A 19,237-nucleotide genomic window follows, 5' to 3' on the forward strand; every position below is an offset into this window, starting at 1 on the left:
TCAATTTCAATATACATTTTAAATTTTAAATTATTAAAAAAATATTTTTGACAGTTAGATGAGAATAAACGATAAAAAAATAATTATAGAATTAAATAAAAATAAAATAAATATATGTATATACATATGTAAAAATATATATTTAAATTAACAATAAATTCGAGTTTATGAAATCCTAATAATAAAATATTTATTTATTTAAATCCAACTCATCTCAAAGACGTTCATGACCCGACTTAAACCTGTAGATAAGATTAGATAGATTAACTTTTTTTTGAATGAACAGATTTTTTTTTTTAAACTTCCAACTAATTTGTTTTTATAAACTTTTAATTATTTTTCAGCTAATTTGAACTATAAAATATTTTAATCCTAGAGTATGGATTATAATTTTATTAAACTATAGATATTAGTATTATTAGAAGTGTTGATGTGACATATTAATTAGATTAACGAGGGATGGTTATGACAATCATTTTTCTCACTTCCCTAACAAATAACTTATGCTCGGATCTTGGTTCAAAAGAGTCTATTCTTTACGATAAGATAAACACCAACTTATGATTGATTTTGAGAGATAAAGTCAAAGCATCTTTTCCTACGAGAACCACTTTTTCTTTTGAGATGTATAGAGAATTCGCTGTATCTCATATTTTACTTAATTTGCTCTCTTTGCCTGCTTGGAGCGCACATAAAAAAATAAAAAAAAAGTATTATTCTTCGATGGTATTCATAGGAATCACCGAGAGAAAAAACATAAAAGTATTTGTGTTTATTAAGTCAAATCTATCATTTATCAGTTTAATCCAACGTATCATGTGAATGATACATTTTAAATGAGGCTAATTTTGAAGTTTAATTATGAAGTAATAATGTCAAAAGGAAGAATAATTATTAATGGTTTCGGAAAACCATGGATGAATGTTCTTGGCATATTAAATTGGCGTTAATTGTGTTTTTGGATGACTTTTCTTTTACACCTGATTTCAAGAACTGAAAAGTCTTCCTTTTATTTATTTATTTATTATTATTATTATTATTTTTTAATTTCTTTGAAGATGCATGCATGTTAATCGGTCTTATTTATTTATTTATTTTAAATTTTAGGTGAAAAATCCTATTTTGTTTCATTTTCACATTTATATATTTTTTATTACTTCAATTTAGATGCTTCCATTAGTTTTTTTTTTTTTTCCATAAATTTTTATTTTGGGACTTTTTCTCTCCAATTCTTATACCATGTCATATTTGGAGCCATACCTTATAGTGAAATTTTATAATAGTTGAAGGACGACCGAAAGTCAAGTAAAAGAAGGGTACATGAATGAACCTATACTACATCGGAATAAAAAAATTCGAAAGATAGATGAAAGACTTAAATGAAATAAAAATTACTATTTATACCAATAAAATATACTTCTTTTTTGGTAGCTCAATCATAGAAATTTTATGGTTAAGCATGGTTTAGTATGAGCAATTCTATGTTGAGTGATCTCCTAAAAATTTTCTTAGGATATAACTCGCATAATTTTCCCTCTTAATACTATCTTCACGAATAAACATAGTCTTTTGAAGACACATTATTCTTATTTATTATGCTTCCTAAAAAATTCTTTCCAAAGGTCACTTAACATGGAATTGCTCCAAGCTTTGTACATTTACTTTTGAAGTTTCTATGATAAAGTCACTATAAAAAAAGGTGCACATTGTCGGTTTCGAGAATAAATATCAATTCTTTAAAGCATTTTAAACCATAACTTCACCTGAGATTTAAAGGTCGGTAACGTTAGAAGACAACTATCAGTATCTGATGGTAAGATTTCTACAATACCTCCATGATCATTCACATTTGGATGTATTCTTAGTTCATTTATGTACTACTCCTTTACATGAGCGTCACAACTTCTTCTCTTCGAATGAATTTCTGAATCAAAAGTGCCAGCAAACATAGTTGGGAATTTTGGGGTCACCTCGCAGCCTTTTCCTCCCATCAAGTAGTAGATGCCCTTGTTTTAGTCGGGGAAGACCCCACAACTTTGTTTTTTGGTAGGTTCTTAAGTTTTCCGATCTCAAGAACTAACATGTCTAAGGGAAAAGAACTGTTCATCTTTATAGTGAAAACATTGGGAGTTGATTTTATTTTATTAAGAATTAAAATAAATTAGAGCCGAAGAGTAAGAACTCTACCCTACATCAGTGGATGTAAGCCTCTTATGAGCTTGCATCCAATAGATTAGAAGTTCTTTCATAAGATCTTCCTTGCTACGACCCGAACACAAGGAGACTTTACGGAGTAGAAGTTACTGTGAGTAGCTAGCAAGTGGACCTTATATATCTACGGTTATCAGCTCCAACAATACAAATTTAATTCATTAAACTATTTAATTAATCAATTTTCATTCTTCAACTATACAACATTCCACTGTAGACCTTTAGTTGAACATTTATGCACTATAAGACAAATTGTGTCAATTCACATGATCATTACAAACAGGTCGATCATTCATGAGATATTCGTAACTACAATTGGATAAAAAATTTGTTTTATCCGTTGTAATTACATATTTTACCTAAATACCACTTATTCTCTCTTGAACAATATGTTTATAATCTAATCATAAACTAACTCTCTCGTAGTCAAGATTAATATTGAGTTGCATATAATTGTCCTATGAAATATTAATCTTCTCAACGAACAGTTTCTCGTTTTCTGTGTTTTATATAAATAAATAAATAAATAAATAAATAAAAGAGTATTAACTAGTAAAATAATATAAATATTGAAATAGAAAGGAGAATAGTAAAGGGAGTTTGATTTCATTAAGACAAATGAAAGTGACAAATAATACAAGTTATTTTTAGACATATATTAAAAAAATAATAATATAAATGTCATTTTCAAACACTTGCGATCATTGCCCAAGCTTTGTTTTATTTGACTTGAATTTTAATGGAGACATCATTATTGTTATTATGTGTTGACTTATTTTTACCTAAAAAAATCAATTTACGGTAATTATAATATTAATAAATCTTCTAGAATATTTATTTCCTTTCCCTTTTTTCACTGTTCAGTAATTTGGACACAAAATTCATACCATTTAACGCGGGATTCCAGCTCATCGACAATTTTGTTTTTAAATGCTTTTCAAATTTTAAATATATTTTTAATATCTATAATGACGTGGCCATAATATTTGTTTTATAAAATGTTTTTTTAATACAAGTTTATTAATAAAAAAAATTAAACACCCTCTCTTTCTTATATATTTTTAGGAAATTATATATTTCAAAAAATATATTTTTAATGGATAATTTATATTTTTTAATCTAGTTTCTGTTAAAAAATATAATATAATATTTTAGCAATATAATTTATAAAAACTCAAATTTCAATATTAAAAATAAATAGAAATAAGAAATAGATATAATATTGACCTTATGTTGTGATATATTTATATGTATATATAAAATGAGTTGGATTAGGGAAAAACGAAAAGTTTAGCTAATGGGGAGAAATCTCTTCTAACTCTCTCCCTGCTTCTTATTGAGATATGTTATCATTTGTCAAATGGACATTTCTAGCCTTGATAGTGAGATCCCACATCGGTCGTAAAGAAGAACAAAACGTTCTTTACAAGGGTATAGAAACTTGTACCTAGCAGACACGTTTTAAAAATCTTGACTGGAGACCCGAAAGGAAAAACCAAAAAAAGACAATATTTGCTGGCAGTGGGTTTGAGTTGTTACAGATGGTATCAAAACGAGACATTGGGCGGTGTGCCAGCGAGGACACTGGTGCTCGAATGGAGTGGAAACCTCTCTGTAAGGGACGCGTTTTACAAACTTTGAGGAGTCCAAAGGACAATATCAGCTACCATCGATGGACTTGGGCTGTTACAGTGACCATCAGGTTCATTACTACCTATATTATTAAAATATTATCCGTACAAAATTGGATTTGTTGCAATCCAAATAGGGAGAGAGATTGGTGTGAATGAAAAGGAGGAAGGTGTAGAAAGCCCAAAAAGAGTCAACGTTTAGCCATAAAAGCAAAAGAGTTACCCAAGCCAAGTGGGTTGCATTGGCTCTCGCTTAGCAGCGTGAAATAGCTGTTGAAGGAAACGACACGGAAGCTGATTACAAGGAAGAAGAAATGCAAGAAAAGCCTGATTGGGATGTCGCCATCCACGACCCCAAGCCAAGTGGGTGCCGTTGGCTCTCGCTTGTGGGCTATACGCTGTCTTTACGCTCATCGCACGCACTGAAAGACCCCCTTCAAAATTCAATCCGCCCCCCTTTTTACGCGTACTTTTGCCCTCGCAGTTATCCCATCACCAACCGCCATTTTCTATATATGCCTCCCTTCATCCACCCTTTTCTCATCCTCATCCTCATCCTCTGCCTCTCAATCTGGTAATTCGATTCATTGATTCCGCCAGATTACATCTAGATCTCTCTGCTTTCTGGGCTTGATTTGAAGATTCTGTTTCGTTTCTTTGATTTGAGAACATGGCTTGTTTGGTTTCTCGTACTGGAAGAGAATTGCAGAGATATAATCATATGGGGTTTCGCCAAGTTGTCGGGTGGGTCTTCATTTCTTCTTTGATTTTAGGTTTTTTCAGTTTGTTCTGTTTGTTTGTGTCTGTTTTAGTCGATTAACATGCCAAAATGTTGGATTATTGCAGTTGTATACCGTATAGATTCAAATACAGCGAAGATGGGATGAAGATTGATAATGAATACGAGGTGCTTGTGATAAGTTCTCAAAAGGGTCAAGGCCTGATGTTCCCCAAGGTACTTCACAAACACAAAACTCTATGAATTACTTCTTGTTTTTATCAATTTGGTTCTTTGTCATTGAGAGATTTTTCCCATTTTAGGGTGGTTGGGAGCTTGATGAATCCTTAGAACAAGCTGCATCTAGAGAATCACTTGAAGAAGCTGGAGTTCTTGGCCAAGTTGAGGTTAGTGTCTTGTCTTTTGCAAATCTTCTTGAAACCCATGAAAGATTATGAAATTAAAGTGGATTTGGTTTTTGGTTATGTTACAGTCTCAACTTGGGAAATGGAGATTCATCAGCAAAAGCCAAGGCACTTACTATGAAGGCTATATGTTCCCTTTATTTGTTGAGGAGCAGCTAGACCTGTGGCCTGAGAAGCATGTTCGAGAGAGAATTTGGGTATGTTCTGAAAGCTCATATGCTATCAAAACTTGTTAGATTTCATTGTAAACACGATTGTTAAGATCATTGTCTAATATGGAACTTTGTTTATACTCAGATGAGTGTTGGTGAAGCTAGAGAAGTTTGCAGACACTGGTGGATGAAGGAAGCTTTAGATATCTTAGTTGAAAGACTGACATCCATGGGAGAGCAAAAGGAGGATGATCTTCTAGCAACTGATGATCTGTGAGCTCAGTCTTGTCTTCTGTTCCTTGTAAATATGGAGAGGAAAACTTCAATTAAATGGTTTGATATTTTCCTCTCTGCAATCTGATGGAAGCCATGTTGATGACATTGACAAAAGCTTGATCTGGGCTGTACATGGGGGTTGGGGCTGTTCATGATCAATTGTGAATTATAGCTGCTGTAGGCAGTGATAGTTTGTTTTCTTTCTTTATGTTACCATCAATTTTGAAATAATACAAATAGATATCGATGAATTGAAAGATGGCACCCAATCCAGTTGCATCTGATAGGACATTGGCTGAGCTCTCTTATCAATACTCTCACTTTTCCACACACTTCTTTTGCCTAAAATTGAAGTTATCCAAACCTTACTGATTGATTGTGCTTCTTCAACAATTCACCATATTACTTAATTGTTTCAATTTTAAATACTTTGTCACGTTTGTTCGTTCCGATACAAAGATCTCTTAACACTATTTTATCTATTTTATCTCCATGTAATGAGTTGTGTGAACTTTAAATTAGTGTATTCATTCTTGATTTATATGGTTGGAATCCTAAAGAAAGAGAGATAATTTATGTGAGATCTCGTTGGGAGAAGAACGAAGCAGCATCATTTATAAGGGCGTGGAAACTTCTCCTTAGCACACGCGTTTTAAAAACTTTCAGGGGAAAGCTTAAAGAGGACAATATCTGTCTCGATGGACTTGGGCTATTACAAATGGTATCAGAGCTAGACACTGAGCGGTGTGCCAGCGGGGACGTTGGATCCTAAAAGGGAATAGAACTAGACACTGAGCGGTGTATCAGCGGGGACATTGGATCCTAAAGGGAATGGATTGTGAGGATCTCACGTCAACTAGAAGAGGGTAAAGAATACCGGTGAAGACACGAGCTCGAAAGGGGGAAGTAGAATGCAATAATTGAATGTGATTATAGTTATTGTGTTACATAATTAAAGTAATTAAGTCTGTTAAATTGGTTTACTATTTCAAATCAATATCCTTTTCGAATGAATTAATGAAGAAGAATATTTAAAAAGTGTATTAGCATTTATGAAATATTATTTAAAATGAAAAGAAAGAAAGAAATAAGAGGACATTATTGAATAAACTTTGTTTTTAAAATTTGTGTTGGAAATTATAAAAGCAAGAATAAAGGTAAAATGAAAAAGACGTTCAATTGTCATTACGTGTTTATATTTGTTTCTTACCCTTCCAATTATAATATTTAATAAAATAGGAATATTTTAAAGGATGATATTTTTTAGAATATTGGGAAACAAAATTGATTAAAACTTTTGCCCCTACCCCATTACAAAAAGGGGGAAAGGATAAAAATTCCAAAACATATGGGTCCCAAAAGACCTTTCTACCCTTACCTAATGTTTTAACCCAATTTCGAGATCGCCCTTCGTGTGCCAAAGAAGATTCTAAAAGTCGGTAGGCTATATTTTTTTAAATTAAATTTGAAATGTCACGATTTTGATAAAACTTTATAAATAGTCTTTATTCCATAAATTTATTTTAAACAGTTTCTTTTATATATAAAAAAATTTAATATATTTCTTAAATTATAGAGACTAAATTCTAACTTTCTTTGTATTATAACGATTAAACATTTTTTACTATTTAAAAACTAATTCAATGACTAAATATAATGCTTGAGTCTATTAAAATAAATATGGAATCATATTGCCGACATAAAAAAAAAAAAAAAAAGTTAAGAAAAACTTAAAAAATCGAGTCACTATTTATATCAACAAGGTGCACGTTTTTTTTCTTTGAGAGTTCAATAATAGGAACTCTATGACTAAGGGTAAATTTTTGTAGAATGCATGTGAATGAGGATAAAACATACTGATGACTAGTGTATATATGTAGAGATAGCCTTCACTTTTAAGAAATGATGAATAGATATGGTGACCACAGGATGTAAGAGAATGTCGGGCCATCAAATATCAATTTTGGATTGTTGTGACAGAGTAGCTTGTTTGAATGCCATAGTGGGTGCAAAAGAATTAAACCCGAGCCTGGATTTTGCAAGGGATGGGTCAAGCTGGTACGGTGGTAATTTAAAATTTTGTATCATGCACTCTATCTGTTTGATAAATTGCCTGAGAGACCAACGCGATTATCTATCAGGTATTTGAACAGAATGTGTTATATTTCTTGTTCTTTTGGGGCTCCAAATGTGGCTATAAACTCATTGGTTGTGAAGAATATAGTCAAACAAAGATGCTAATTGCAGAATATGGGTGATTCAATTAGAGAATAAACCCAAATTTTGTATGTTGCTGTGATTTTCTTCACTGTTCTGCCATCTTTGTTGCATGTTTTTTTTCCCACAACAAACGCTAGATCCACAAAACTTGGAGGTAAAACTTACGATTCTTCTCACAAAACTTGGGAGTTCTTTCTTGGTATCATCGTTCCTTTCTCAAAATGTATGTGTTCAATTTCATTGCAGTATTAGTACCTATGCCATATCCAAGTTAAATCAATTTCATTGCAGTATTACTATCATGTGGGATTCAAAGATCGTAGATTTCTGGATTCCCCAATTGCTCAGAAGATCATGTGGGCTTCAAAGATGCTAAATTTCTGGATTTCCCAATAGCTCAGAAGATCATGTGGGCTTCAAAGATTGTAGATTTCTGGACGCTCTAAGTTAATCCAGAATACAGAAGCCAGAAACGTCATGTGTTTTGTTGTTTATATCATCATCCATTCATTCTGCAAATCTGTCTTCCTAATCTCTATGATAAGTTTGTTATGATCAGATCTATGCCACCACCTTAGCCGCTGTCAATCAAGCAGATCAATGGAACGGCAGTGATCTGCAGGTGCAGGGGAAGTACCATAGGCTGCGAAGCACATGACTACTCTGCTTTTTGCCTCTTCCGAGTACAGAACAGTAGTTGACTCCTTAATTATTTCTTGTGTTACTCCATTCTCTTTCTCTCTCTCTCTCTCTCATCTATCTTCTATCGCACGCTTTCTCTCTCTTACAGTTAAGTTTGGGAGCCCTAGCTCAGACACCGATCGTCTAAAATGGGTGACGAGGCCGAGAAGGTAGTCGGTGAGTCTTTGAAACCCCAATCTATCCGATTCCATAATTCGATCATTTCTATCTTGTTAGGTTTTTTCTTCTTTCTGATGCGAATTCTGATTCTGCAACGCCTTTTCTTGTTTGTTCTTTTTCGGGATGTTGGAGTTTGTTCTGTTCCGGAATCAACTTTTATTATGATTTTTCACTCTCTCGCCAATGTCTGGAAATTACGTTAGTGAATTTGGAAATATTGTGCTTCGGATATGCTTGGATTTTTTTGTTTACTCCAAATTGGAAGAGTGTGGTGATATGGATGGATTAGACTATTTTCGTTTCATTTTCTAATTGAAGTAATCATTTGGTTCGCTTTATCTTATGTTGTCTGCTTTACATTGGATAGATACATTTTGAAAATGAATCTATTTGTTTAGTTTCCGTTGCTATGTTCATGTTATTTCTTCAACAATCTGTAATTTATTCTTCGAAAGATTGTGGTGGTTAGAGGACAGTAAATGACGATGAATGAGAACTCGTCATACATCTTAATGAATTTTTTTCACCTTGTTCAAAGAAGTTCATAATTGTTGCACCATGAGATCTAATTTTGTTTATTTGTTATTATCATTTTTGCAGTTCCCCGAAACTTCAGATTACTGGAAGAACTTGAAAGAGGTGAAAAAGGAATCGGGGATGGGACTGTGAGTTATGGAATGGATGATGCTGATGATATCTATATGGCGTCTTGGACGGGAACAATTATAGGGCCACCTAATGTAAGTTCATTTTTCATCCATTTTGTTCATTGCTTATTGTCTCTGATGACATCTGGGTCGACTGCTATAAATATTGATATGGATAGTTTCAAAGAATGATGGAGATATCATACTCTAAAGAGTATTGTTAACTTTGTTATCATCAAAATTTAGATAATTGAATTTTTGGGAAATGTAGTTACATAACTACATTTCGTCTTTACCTTGAAAATTCATCACAAAAGAAAATTGGTATTTTTGAGTATCTTTCTCATGTTGATGAAAATGAGCATTGCAGCATCATTGCGTTGGTTGAAGTTGATGTATTCTTCTTTATTATTGTTGTTGTTGGGGAGAGCGCGAATAGAATTGTAAATTGAATCGTTGCTTTCTTGCTTTTCAGACTGTTCATGAAGGACGGATTTATCAACTCAAGCTATTCTGTGGACAGGATTATCCTGATAATCCTCCCAGCGTGAGATTTCAAACTCGGATTAATATGACCTGTGTCAATCCAGAAACTGGTGTGGTATGTGATGATTTTGTGAAACACTTACTGCATTGTGACGAAAATAAATTAACAGCTTAGCTGAATGATTAGGTGGAACCAAGCCTTTTTCCCATGCTTTCTAATTGGCAAAGGGAGCATACAATGGAGGACATATTAATGCAGTTGAAGAAAGAAATGACTTCTCCCCAGAACAGGAGACTAAGTCAGCCTTCTGAAGGTGAGTTTATTCATTTATTCACTTCTCATTATGGACAGCACACCCCTCTCGTTAGTATATACAGCAGATTGAATGGATTTGCATGCTTGAGAAACTATATCTTATTAAAAAAATGTACCTGAGGGAATATAAGATTTGTTTCGTCCAGTCAAGAAGGCTATCCAGTGAAGGAGGTTCCGAGATGACACTCCATTATCTAAAACAAAAAAGATCTGAATGCAAAAGTGATTTGAGAGAGTATGTTAATTTCTAACTAGCAATCTAGCTATATCCCAAAACATCTAGGTTCCCACATTCTGTCTTTAAAACTGTGTGGTTTCGTTTTCGCTCCCACCTCCTACAGATCACTTTCATAGCATTAACTTTTAGACTTCAATTTAGTCTATGAAATTATGGTTTCAAAAGAGTTGGAAATAGCCTGTTTGCTATCCTGAGGAAACACCATTGCAATCCAGATCTATCCAACAATCTAAACGGGCAGGATGAATTGGGGGCAAGAAAATAAAAGGTGGTCTTGGTCTTCCAAACATCTATACATTAATGTGTCATTTAAGAGTCAAAGCTAGGCTTGGGAATTCCATCCTAATTCTGTCTCTAGTTTTACTACGCTCCGGCACTAAAGTGCAAGGGAAGGACTTGCTGGCATTCAGTATGCTATTGAGAAGATGGGGTTAATGTATGGTGGCCTGGATGAAATGTGAAAGCTGGTTGAAATGGACTTACAAGTGAATTGGCTTGACATATCCAAGGTTCAACTCCATAACCTTGGTGCTGGTTGGGTTCAGTTAAAAAGAGCAGCCCACTTCTGGTCTCTGCTTCAAATAGGGTTCTGGGAAATTTACTGTCAGGAGCCCTCATCACTGAGCCATTGTTAGTTTATGAATTATTCTTTGGAACTCTACCAACCCATAGAGTCTATGGTAAATAATAGGAAATGTCTGTTCTTCAAACGATATGCTTTCGAAGACATAACTCTATCCTCTCTGGCCATTAACTTTCAAGGACAATCCTGTTTCCTGAATGCATATAGAAGAAATATGCATTCAAGAACTTGGGACAGTGAGAACTTATGGTTTCCAGCCTCTTGATCAAGCCCATATGAACTAATAGAAAATTTAACCCATAAAGGTTATGCCTTTGAATTAGACACTCATCTCCATTTCGATATCAAAGCTGTATTTGTGTTCTTTAGGCCTCCTCTCTCAGGATTACCTCTTTCAACAAGAATGGAGACCTCCCGTCCCATTAGGTGATAACCTTTAATTTCTGTTCTTCTCTTAAATTTCCAAGGCATATTGAATTTAAGAAAGAGGGTATGGGGATATGCTTGAAAGAAAAGAGATTTCAGAAGCATTATTCTGCGTTGGGAGTATGTAACTTGCTTAAACTCAATATGTAACTCCTAAACAGAGATTTCAGGAGTATGTAACTTGCTTCATTTAAGCATCCTCTGTGGTCTCTCAAAATCTATGGGCTCGTCCAGACTCCAGGTGGCACACCCAAGTAAAGACAATAGCCTCCTAATTAGTCGAGAAGGAACAAGTGCATGTGAGAGGCCAGAGGGAGGCTCAAAGTAGGAATTTTCTGCATGATAGCTCTATTTAATTCATTTATTTTCTGTTAAATTGTGGAATGGTAACTGTTCACCCTAAGGGGCTAAGAATCGAATCACATATACGAATATGAGATACAAATACAATACAACACATACACTGCAATGTCATTTTATATAAATCTAGGACATGGACATGTTTATTAAAATATACATTTTTAAAATATGTATCATTTTGATACTAGGCAATTCAAAGTCCGTTTGTTTATGCATGGATATGCTTAAAAGAATGATTTTGATGTATCACTCCCAAAATTTATTATTACATGTCAATTTAGTATACTTAATAAATGTTATATATGTGTTTAACATATGTTGGATCTATATTGACTTTAGTGCAACTAATGTCTAACACATCTATTGTGCTAACAAGTGCCCTATATGTGTCCAACAAGTTTTGGAGCATCTAAATGTCCGACATATGTTGGACATGGACAAGCTAGCCAAACTGATGTATTTGTGCTTATTATACCTATGGAATCAAGATCTACCACATAACCACTCGGTTTTGGAGAAAGTGAAAAATAAAAGAGACTTTGGGATCAAATCAATAGTGGCTACCTAGCTAGCATGTCTTTTCTAACAACCAAATATCTTTGAACTGGGTAAGAAAAGATCGATCAGGCTATGTGTTGGTTAGGGTCACGAATGCCAAAAATACCGCTGCAGGGTTTGTCCAGCAATAAACACAATTCAATGATCTGACGAGGAGAGCTTGAAGAATCAAAGCGAAAGTCCTAATCTTTCATAACTCTGTTCCACATCATGCAATGTACTGTTTAAATTAGAGGATATTTATAGAGCTGTTAGTGGTGCTGGCATATCAGGCGTGACACTTCAGTGTCATCCATCAGGTGGGTTCATGAGATGTCTTCCAGTGGTACCATATATGGAAAGCATTAAGAACTTTAACAATCTGTCCTTGACAGAGCTCCGTCTTGTTAAAGTGACATCATTTGGTCGAATCTGATAAACCGTACCAGTGGACTATTTTTTAGATGTCTCGTTACTTTGGAGTGGCTGTGGCTTCTGCTAGTGAAGTTCGATCATGATTCTTAAAATGTTTTAAGGCCCATTCATTCGCTTGTCTTGTGATATCTTCAACATCATAATATCTTTCCTGTCAATTACCACTGGCTAGTAATTAAGTCTGGAGAACTTACTTGTTGCAGGTAATGAAGATGGACGAGTAGACCAAAAGGGGCTAGTGTTGAAATGTTGCATTCTTTAAAGGTAAAAGGCCAACAACTAAGATATTGTAAATAAGCTTATGTTACTATTTGAGCAACATGCTTTTGTCTACACGTATTTGAATGAATGAATGAAGTTGAGTTGTGGTCCATTAAGTGAGATGTTTGTCAGAATATCAATATCTTCTTCTCTGCTATTTTTGCTTGTAGCCTTCCTTTTGGACACCCCATTAATGAGGCTGTTCTGAAAGATCATCAAAAGAGATAAAAGTGAAAAGGAATCAACCAAAATCTGTGTAGATTCTGTTCCCCACTAACCCTTCCCTCTCTGCATTCTCTCAACTTTTAATTCACTGTTAGTGACAAAAATGAAGAACTTTTGTAGCTTTATTCTATTCCTACTTCCATTATTGTCCGAGATTTCAGATTGTTGTATGTACATACATAGAATTCGAATGACCTCTTTCAACTTTTGGTTCTTGTCTTGCTCTCGCTTTTCTTGATGATTTGNTTTTTAGATGTCTCGTTACTTTGGAGTGGCTGTGGCTTCTGCTAGTGAAGTTCGATCATGATTCTTAAAATGTTTTAAGGCCCATTCATTCGCTTGTCTTGTGATATCTTCAACATCATAATATCTTTCCTGTCAATTACCACTGGCTAGTAATTAAGTCTGGAGAACTTACTTGTTGCAGGTAATGAAGATGGACGAGTAGACCAAAAGGGGCTAGTGTTGAAATGTTGCATTCTTTAAAGGTAAAAGGCCAACAACTAAGATATTGTAAATAAGCTTATGTTACTATTTGAGCAACATGCTTTTGTCTACACGTATTTGAATGAATGAATGAAGTTGAGTTGTGGTCCATTAAGTGAGATGTTTGTCAGAATATCAATATCTTCTTCTCTGCTATTTTTGCTTGTAGCCTTCCTTTTGGACACCCCATTAATGAGGCTGTTCTGAAAGATCATCAAAAGAGATAAAAGTGAAAAGGAATCAACCAAAATCTGTGTAGATTCTGTTCCCCACTAACCCTTCCCTCTCTGCATTCTCTCAACTTTTAATTCACTGTTAGTGACAAAAATGAAGAACTTTTGTAGCTTTATTCTATTCCTACTTCCATTATTGTCCGAGATTTCAGATTGTTGTATGTACATACATAGAATTCGAATGACCTCTTTCAACTTTTGGTTCTTGTCTTGCTCTCGCTTTTCTTGATGATTTGTTTTTTTTTTTTTTTAATTATCTGAGTTTCTAAATTTTGCATTAAATTAAAGAAGAGAAATTATTAAATTAGTTTGTTCTTATCAAATAGGGCATGTGGCATTATTAAATGGTGCATTTTTTGGTATATTTTTTTTTTTAATTAACCACTTGAGATTGCGTATAGGTTTGATAATTATATGTCTAATTTTAAGTTGACTATGTCTTAAATCAATCATTTTCAACTCCCTTAACAATTAGTATAATTCAAGTAATTTAAATACTCTGAAAATGACTCAAATAGCTTATAAAATAACTGCAAATTTTGGCCTTCAATCAAGATGGGTTTCATTGTGAGTCTTCTCACTGGTTATACAGTAAGTCAATAAGCTCAAATAAATTATTACAACCAAAAAAAAAAAAAAAAAAAAAAAAAAAAAAAAAAAAAAAAAAAAAAAAAAAAAANACATCATTTAAAAAAAAAAAAGTTAAATAATATAAAAAAAATGCACACTTATGGACTATATCCTCTAATGATTATCCAATTCCTGTTATGAGATAAAAAAATGCACACTTAATTGTTAACATTTTAAAAGAAATATTAAGTAATTTGTAAAAGTCTAACATTATAGTACGCTTGAATTAGACGTATATAATATAAAAATAATTTTTTTATACAACTTTGGGATCATACACATATGTATATTCAATTTTATACTAATAAAAATTGAACGAAAAACAAATATGACTTAAAATGATTTAGTTAGTTTAAACATATATATATATATCCCATAATGGTGTTTGCAGACCTTTTTCAGTTTTAGTAGTAGAAAAAATGGTCTGAAATTGAAGATTCTTGAAAGGGATTTGATTTAGTAAATGGAAGCAGGTGAAGACAATGGTCATATGTTGTGTACTCATCTCCAAAATAAGAAATGGATTAAAGACTCTGTTCTCATGTTCACACCACTTAGTTTGTTTTTCTCTATCAACTTCAAACAATTTAATTCTTTGATGAACAAAAACATGTGTGAAATTGAAATCCTTTAATACTTCCTATTTCATTATTCTTAAAATGTTTGTTTGTTTCATGTTCTAATAAATTAACTACTTTTAGAATTTTGGTGTTATACCTCAGTTCATCCTTAGTTATAATATATATTATCAATTAAGAGTTTAGTTCACACATGTTGAATTAGACTAAAAAAGATCTTAATGATAGACTCGACATTCTCGTCACTTACTTGATTATGTGACAGTTTTCGTGTTAAATTTATTGTTGTTGAGTTTAGGCTTTTATGTGGCTTGAGTTTCGACTTTCATTTAATACTTGCGAGACAATTGTATCAAACCTAAAGGATAGAAGATAACTTGGGTTGAACATTAGATTTATTCAAGTTTGAGGAGAGATTTAGCCTGAATGAAGAAGAAGCAGAAGGATAAGAAGTTTGGCTCAACTCGAGGCAAGTCCATGTGAACCAACCATGTTGACTTGAACCACTCACGTCTCAATTAACAGATTTATTGGAAGGAGAAGTTAAATATTTTGTGGTCCAGTATTCTATAAACTATGACATGAATGAACCGAAATTACATCCAAATGAAAGTGATCTTAAAGATAAGATGCTTAAGAAAGACTTAAAGAATCGAAGTGTGTATGACACGAGTGCCACAGTTTTAATTACTACTTTGTTATAACTCCATGGTAGGTAATTTAAACTCAATCCTCAAACTCTTTAACTTTGCTACACTTTTAATTTTTTGACTAAAGCATCGAAGTGTGTATGATAAACACGGTGTCCGGTCTACACTTCTTAAAAGAAACTTTTCTATTACAATATACAAATTTACTATTAAACTACATGGAGATCAAGTCCGCTTTATTTATTTATAAAAAGTATTTTAAGTCTTATAGTTTTGGTTAATAAGTTGGGTCTCATTTGCACCCTCCAAAATTACAAAGTTGGTTGGTCGGTTTCACACATATTTATAAAAGAATTATAAATATAAAACATTCATACAAATATTTAAATAAATACAACGAGTTTAAATTTTTTATTATTAATATTAGGATATTTTTGGTTAATATTTTAATTTAAGAAAAATAAATAAATAAATAATAAATAATAAATTCATTATTAAAGACGTCAATAATTTGTTTTCTTAGAAAATAGGGTCAAAACCTGCTACATTTAATTTATATATTGTCCCTCTTTCAAGCTTCGAATAATATAAAATATTTATTGAATGCGTTTCTCTTTACAATGATTTTTTAAATATCATGCTTATTTATTTAATTTTAGAATAGTTTATTATTTATTTGTGATTAAAAAACGGATAATAATTTATTAATTTGAACGTATATTTTTAACTAAATAATTTAAGAGTTGGAATCTCTCCCTCCATATAGTTGAATTTATAAATTGTATTTACGGAATCCATATATTTAAACATAATATTTAGTGATAAAATTTGAATGAAAAATGCTTAATTCATTATTTTATTTTCTTTTAAAAAATAAAATAATAGATAAAGAAAATGGGTGATGTTTTGGGGGTTAGGGTGATTACAATTATTAAGCTATAATTGTGACCAATTAGTTAAGCATCCCATTCACAAAAACTTCCAAATCCCTAAAAAAATAATTAATTAATTAATTTCTTCTCAATATTTCATTTCAATTAAATAATAACAATAATAAAATGTTTATAATATCCTAAATAAACAATTTTTTTTTGTACGAGTAAAATAGACTTGGTAACTTTTGAGATAATGATGGATGTGGTCATATAGGTAAACGGTTATTAAATAAAGGTGGAATCTAAGCCATTTAATAATTTATTAAAATAGACTCATTTTTAGTACTAAACTCGTCTAAAAATTACTCATAAGGTTTATAATTTCAATAATATCCTTAACTTTAAAAAAAAAATCTATAAAATATTTTTAAAATTAAAAATAAAAATAAAAAATACATAATTGAATGAAAACAATTAATATTTGTTATAAAAATATTGTTAAGTAAAAAAAAATTTCAAAAATACCTTTTAAATTTTTCTAAAATTTAAAGAATAACCTCATCATTAGTACGGTGTTAAAAAGAACTTTCAAAAGTAACATTAAAAGAAGAGACACTCTATAAGATATCGATAGACCATTTTCATTCATATATTGACGAAACTTTTTTCTTTAAGAGTTAATAGGGTTAAAATTTCATATGTATTTTAGACTTGGAGAAGTTGAAAGCTATTTATAAATTTTTTTAATATTTTAAAAACATTTTTTAAAAAGTTAAATATCAAATATTTTCAAAAGTTAAATGGTATTTTTGCAAGCAAAATATCTGTTTAGATTATTTTTGAAAATTTGGGAATATTAGTGAGAGTAGAAACATATTTTTGTAGAAATATATATTTATTAATTTTAACAAAATTTTCTTATGCTGACGTGGACAGTCATTTCCTAATCTAAACTTGGTCTTCTCCTTTGTATTATAAATTTGTAAAGTTGAGAAGAAACTAATCTCATCTCCGTCTCATTGTCTGCAAAATTGAGAAGAAACATGCCATCACCACTTCCTTTCTCTTCCTTTCTCATATTTTNCCTTCTCTGTTTCAACATGCCATCACCACTTCCTTTCTCTTCCTTTCTCATATTTTTCTTCGGAGCTTCCCTAATTTTCACACCTCCATCATCTTCTTCTTCTTCTTCTTCCTTCGACACCTTCCTCTTCGGCGGCTGCACCCTTCAAAAATACACTCCCAATTCCCCTTACCCTTCCAATCTCAACCTCCTCCTCTCCCGCCTCGTCACCACCTCCGCCACCATCCCTTACAACAACGTCACCGTCTTGGGCTCTTCCCCACAGGACACCATCTACGGCCTCTACCAATGTCGTGGCGACCTCCCCCCCAACGACTGCTACCAGTGCGTCACTCGAGCTGTCACCCGCCTCGGGTCCATGTGCACCGACGCATACGGCGCTGCGCTGCAGTTGGACGGCTGTTTCGTCAAGTACGACAACAAACGCTTCTTTGGAGTGGAGGACAAGACGGTTGTGGTGAAGAAATGTGGGCCGTCGATTGGGTCTGACTTCGACGCGTTGACTGGCCTTGATCCTGCTCTCGCGCAGTTGGTTACCAGTGGTGGGACCTACAGAGCTAGTGGGGCCGGCGATGTACGGAGTGTGGCGCAATGCGTTGGTGATTTGAGCGTGGGAGGGTGTCAGGATTGCATATCTGAAGCCATCCGACGGCTTAAATCAGCTTGTGGACCTTCCGCTTGGGGAGATTTGTTTTTGGCCAAATGCTACGCGCGGTTTACTAGAGGTGCAACTCACGCGGAGGGAAATGGATATGGATATGGATATGATGCAAATGGAAATGGTAGGTACTAAAGTAAGTCTTTTTTTTTTTTATTATTATTTTTAGTTATATAATTTTACAATTTCGGACTCTTTATAATTTAAAAAATAGTATTGAAATAATTATTGACGAATTGGGTAACATTTTGACAGATGATTCAAAGGATAATAACAGTAAGACCAACAAGACAATAGCGATCATTATTGGACTCATTGCCGGTATTGCCTTGCTCATCTTATTTATCACTTGGCTCAACAAAAGATATGAGAAAGGCCACGGTAACCCATTTTACCCTTTTTTTTCTTTTGAAATAAAGTCGAGGCTAAATTATACAAAATGTCATTATTGGTCATGGTTTTGATTTTAATTTTCAATTTTTAAAATCAATTAAATTTAATTTAAATATCCATAATCTCTCTCCTATGTACTTCATTAAACTTTTGTTTTCAATGTTCAAAATAATTTTAAATTTACCACCAATCTTTAATTAAAAAAAAAAGCTCAATTTTCCTATAAATTAAATATTTTGATGCAAAAATATTGGGCAGAATCAAAAGTTTAGAAAAATTATTGTTATAATTTGGCAATTATTTTATTTCCTTAAAAATTAAAATAAATTCCCATCTTGGATTATTTGCAGGTTGTAGATAAGTTGTGGTTGTCGGGTCAATTCTGTAATTTCACACCTACCCACCTCCATTTGGGTATGCCCTCTCTCTCCCTTTGATTTTTCATCATTTCAAAGAATAAAAATAAATTTGTGCAAGAACAATGAAGCTGCGCTGAGGAACCTTGAGAGAAGCAAACAAAAACTATATAATTTTTTTTTTCTTTTAGAAAAAAAAAAAAGTGTATTTTATGAGTTTTTTTTTTTTTTTTTTTTTTTTTTTTTTTTTTTTTTTTTTTTTTTTTTTTTTTTTTTTTTTTTTTTT

The 19,237-nt window shown here is 32.6% G+C and overlaps 3 protein-coding genes and 1 long non-coding RNA gene across 8 annotated transcripts; all 4 read left to right on the top strand.

Annotated features, from left to right (window-relative positions):
- Positions 1 to 4,298: 4,298 nt before the first annotated feature.
- Positions 4,299 to 5,776, top strand: LOC111801170 (nudix hydrolase 17, mitochondrial-like). The gene is made up of 5 exons (XM_023685169.1): positions 4,299 to 4,586; positions 4,689 to 4,797; positions 4,884 to 4,967; positions 5,054 to 5,182; positions 5,283 to 5,776. The coding sequence occupies exons 1-5, from the start codon at positions 4,513 to 4,515 to the stop codon at positions 5,412 to 5,414; spliced, it is 528 nt and encodes a 175-aa protein (XP_023540937.1). The 5' UTR covers positions 4,299 to 4,512; the 3' UTR covers positions 5,415 to 5,776.
- Positions 5,777 to 7,554: 1,778 nt separating this feature from the next.
- On the top strand, positions 7,555 to 13,150 carry LOC111801181 (ubiquitin-conjugating enzyme E2 variant 1B). 4 transcript variants are annotated; one of them, XM_023685197.1, is made up of 7 exons: positions 7,555 to 7,787; positions 7,925 to 8,329; positions 8,424 to 8,491; positions 9,095 to 9,234; positions 9,617 to 9,742; positions 9,815 to 10,019; positions 10,073 to 11,725. In XM_023685197.1, coding segments are annotated over exons 3-7 (501 nt in total). In that variant the 5' UTR covers positions 7,555 to 7,787; positions 7,925 to 8,329; positions 8,424 to 8,463; the 3' UTR covers positions 10,075 to 11,725. The 4 variants fall into 4 exon arrangements, with proteins under 4 accessions (XP_023540965.1, XP_023540958.1, XP_023540949.1 ...); XM_023685190.1 differs by having other exon boundaries at positions 7,925 to 8,326; XM_023685205.1 differs by lacking the exons at positions 7,555 to 7,787; positions 7,925 to 8,329; positions 10,073 to 11,725 and adding exons at positions 12,726 to 12,786; positions 12,954 to 13,150 and having other exon boundaries at positions 8,366 to 8,491; positions 9,815 to 9,941.
- Positions 13,151 to 13,263: 113 nt separating this feature from the next.
- Positions 13,264 to 13,933, top strand: LOC111801202. The gene is made up of 2 exons (XR_002816098.1): positions 13,264 to 13,496; positions 13,664 to 13,933. It is a non-coding gene; the product is annotated as an uncharacterized LOC111801202 (long non-coding RNA).
- A 3,617-nt stretch (positions 13,934 to 17,550) lies between these two features.
- Positions 17,551 to 19,153, top strand: LOC111794647 (cysteine-rich repeat secretory protein 12-like). 2 transcript variants are annotated; one of them, XM_023676741.1, is made up of 3 exons: positions 17,551 to 18,326; positions 18,458 to 18,583; positions 18,946 to 19,153. In XM_023676741.1, the coding sequence occupies exons 1-3, from the start codon at positions 17,561 to 17,563 to the stop codon at positions 18,954 to 18,956; spliced, it is 903 nt and encodes a 300-aa protein (XP_023532509.1). In that variant the 5' UTR covers positions 17,551 to 17,560; the 3' UTR covers positions 18,957 to 19,153. The 2 variants fall into 2 exon arrangements, with proteins under 2 accessions (XP_023532509.1, XP_023532518.1); XM_023676750.1 differs by lacking the exon at positions 18,946 to 19,153 and having other exon boundaries at positions 17,551 to 18,338; positions 18,458 to 18,535.
- The last annotated feature ends 84 nt before the right edge of the window (positions 19,154 to 19,237 follow it).

Source organism: Cucurbita pepo, chromosome LG01 (genome assembly GCF_002806865.2).
Source record: "Cucurbita pepo subsp. pepo cultivar mu-cu-16 chromosome LG01, ASM280686v2, whole genome shotgun sequence".
NCBI classification, from domain to species: Eukaryota; Viridiplantae; Streptophyta; class Magnoliopsida; order Cucurbitales; family Cucurbitaceae; genus Cucurbita; species Cucurbita pepo.